The sequence below is a fragment of the Plasmodium cynomolgi genome, chromosome 13 (genome assembly GCF_000321355.1).
Source record: "Plasmodium cynomolgi strain B DNA, chromosome 13, whole genome shotgun sequence".
Taxonomy (NCBI): domain Eukaryota; phylum Apicomplexa; class Aconoidasida; order Haemosporida; family Plasmodiidae; genus Plasmodium; species Plasmodium cynomolgi.
Window position 1 is genome coordinate 1,198,918 of NC_020406.1, and position 2,509 is coordinate 1,201,426.

The following is a 2,509-nucleotide window of genomic DNA, read 5'->3' on the forward strand; positions in this document are numbered from 1 at the left end:
ACTCTATCGTTCTTTATTAGCAATAATGACGTTTCCGTTTCGCATCCGTGGCGTTTTCCTTTTTCTCGTGGAACTCGTCCTTTTTTTTTTTTTTTTTCTTTTGATTGGAGCCACGTTTAAGCGACAAGGAGAATTTTGCTTTTTTTTTTTTTATTTGATTTGATTTGACTTAGTTTAATTTGATTTAATTTGATTTGTTTCCTACTTGAGAAATGAAAAATCATGGGAATGTACAACTCTGCATCGAACTGCCCATTTCCCTTCGCCCCTTCCTTTTCGCGATTCCCCCAGGGAAGCTGGTAGGAAGTCCGTAAGTCATTATTACCGGGGGGGAAAATGAACGCAAACAATAGGCAGCTAGTCAAGGATATCTACAAAATAGGTACAGTGTGCAACTGAGCGAGGGTTGCGTTGTACGACATTTGCGGACGTTGGGGCAGGCGTGCGGGCCAACGGTTCGCAGCTGTGAAGGAGAGTGAGGGAGCAGTGAGGGAGCAGTGAGGGAGCAGTGAGGGAGCAGTGAGGGAGCAGTGAGGGAGCAGTGAGGGAGCAGTGAGGGAGCAGTGAGGGAGCAGTGAGGGAGCATTTCAGAGAGCGCCCGACCAGTCAGGTCAATCCGATCACAGCTATATCCACCACAGCTGTACCCACCACAGCTATACCGACCACGCGCCTTCCATTTTGTTCCCACCGCGTGCAGGACTAGACCACAAGGACTTCATCAACATAGAAAACCTGGAAGAAATATATGAAAAGAAAAAAAATGTAAAGCTACGGAGAAGCGAAATTGTGTACGCGCTGAACATCCTCGAAAATGCAAGAGCCTGCGCCATAAAGAATGAAAACAACACAATCATAACGAGGATGCGAAGTGAAGAAGTTACCAAGAAATTGAAAGAGCTGAGCGACATTGATTTTTTAATTTTTACCAAAGTGGAAAATAGCCAAAATAATGGAATTTGGACAGCTGACCTGAGGAAGCAAACCAAATTGCTAGTAAGATATATTTTTTTTTTTTTCTTCTTTTTTACCTGACCTGGTCATAACTTTTTTGGAAAAAAAAAAAAAAAATACGCCTAGCCGTGTTGCAAGAACGGGACAGCTTGTGTGAACTACACCGTTTAGCTGTTCAAAATAGCTCGTCCATGTTGTGCACACGCCGTCACTTTTATTCTGTCCCCCTTTTTTTTAAGATTCACCAAGTTCAGAAGGGCGTCAAGCTGCTGTGCGAGTGTAAACTGATAAAGCAGGTAAGGCAGAAAAGAAAAGAAATAAAATAAAATAAAAAAAAAATATGAACCGTTCAGGCAATTTTGCACCTTTTTTTTTTTTTTCCGTTCAGGTAAATAACATTCACGTGAAAAATCGCAAAATGTACATATTGTACGATTTGGAGGCCTCAGAAAAGGTAATCGAATTTAGTGGGCATGGAAGGGGGTCCAACTGACCACCCGAAGAGGACCCTATTCGTAGCAGCACAAGGGGTTCTACAGCGCCGTTTGGCCCTTTCTCCGTCACTACGTTGCTGACTGTCACTCCTTGCTGGCTGTCACTCTTTGCTGCCGCTACCCCACTCCACCGCGCAGGTCATAGGAGGCTCCTTTTACACCGACGGAGAATTCAACAAAAAGGTGGTGGACTACATACGGGAGAACATCTGCTTTTACCTGTACAACAACAACAACTCGAATGTCCTGTCCGTCATTAATTACATAAAAAATCTCAACAGCAGCATCGGTTACTTCTCCGACAATGACATATATAGAGTAATAAAGACTTTGCTGTATGAGGAGCGAATCAAAATTTACAAAAATGGAAACGACGAGGAAATAATTTATTATTACAATAATGAGAAGAAAAACTACTTTAGCAACTTCCCCTGCTTCTCCTGCGACATTTTTAATAAGTGTAACTCGGACACGAAAACAGCCATTAATCCGAAGAATTGCGTCTACTTGAATTTTTACCTTAACCTGGAGGTAATGAGCGAATGTATGGAGGGCAGTTACCAGGCTTGCCTCGCAAGGAGGGGAGATGCTCATCGCTCAGCGAGGTGGTAAGACCGCCTCGTGTGGTAGCCCATCCATGTTGACAGCCCCATTCGGCCACTTATCCTGCTTCCATCCCATTTTCTGCCCTTCCTACAGAATGAGTAGCACCATCCCGTGGGACAAGAAGAGATAGACGCGAGTTAAGCACCCGTTAGAGGGTCAAGACAGGAGTGGATTGTCCCCCTTTTTTGTCTTTTTTTTTTTTGTATGTTATGTTTCGCCATATACGTGACGTATGCTGCGAAACGAAGTGAAACGAAGCGTGGGTTAGTTTAAATGTATTAAATTCTCTTTAAATTTGTATACCACTGTCAATCGGTTTTTTTTTTTTTTTTTTTTTTTTTTTTCTGTCCATTTTTGAATACCCATCGTATAGGTGTGTCCTTTTTTTTTTTTTTTTTTTCAAACTTGCGAGTGCATTTGTCAAATTGGAAGAAAAGACACCTCTGTACTTTATT

At 42.4% G+C, this 2,509-nt stretch overlaps 1 protein-coding gene across 1 annotated transcript; it reads left to right on the forward strand.

Moving 5' to 3' along the window:
- Positions 1 to 336: 336 nt before the first annotated feature.
- Positions 337 to 1,979, forward strand: PCYB_133580 (DNA-directed RNA polymerases III 39 kDa polypeptide; the record flags this gene model as incomplete). Its single annotated transcript, XM_004224383.1, has 5 exons — positions 337 to 382; positions 701 to 996; positions 1,194 to 1,250; positions 1,343 to 1,408; positions 1,587 to 1,979. Coding segments are annotated over 5 exons (858 nt in total), but the record flags the coding sequence as incomplete, so codon positions are not given.
- Between the last annotated feature and the right edge of the window lie 530 nt (positions 1,980 to 2,509).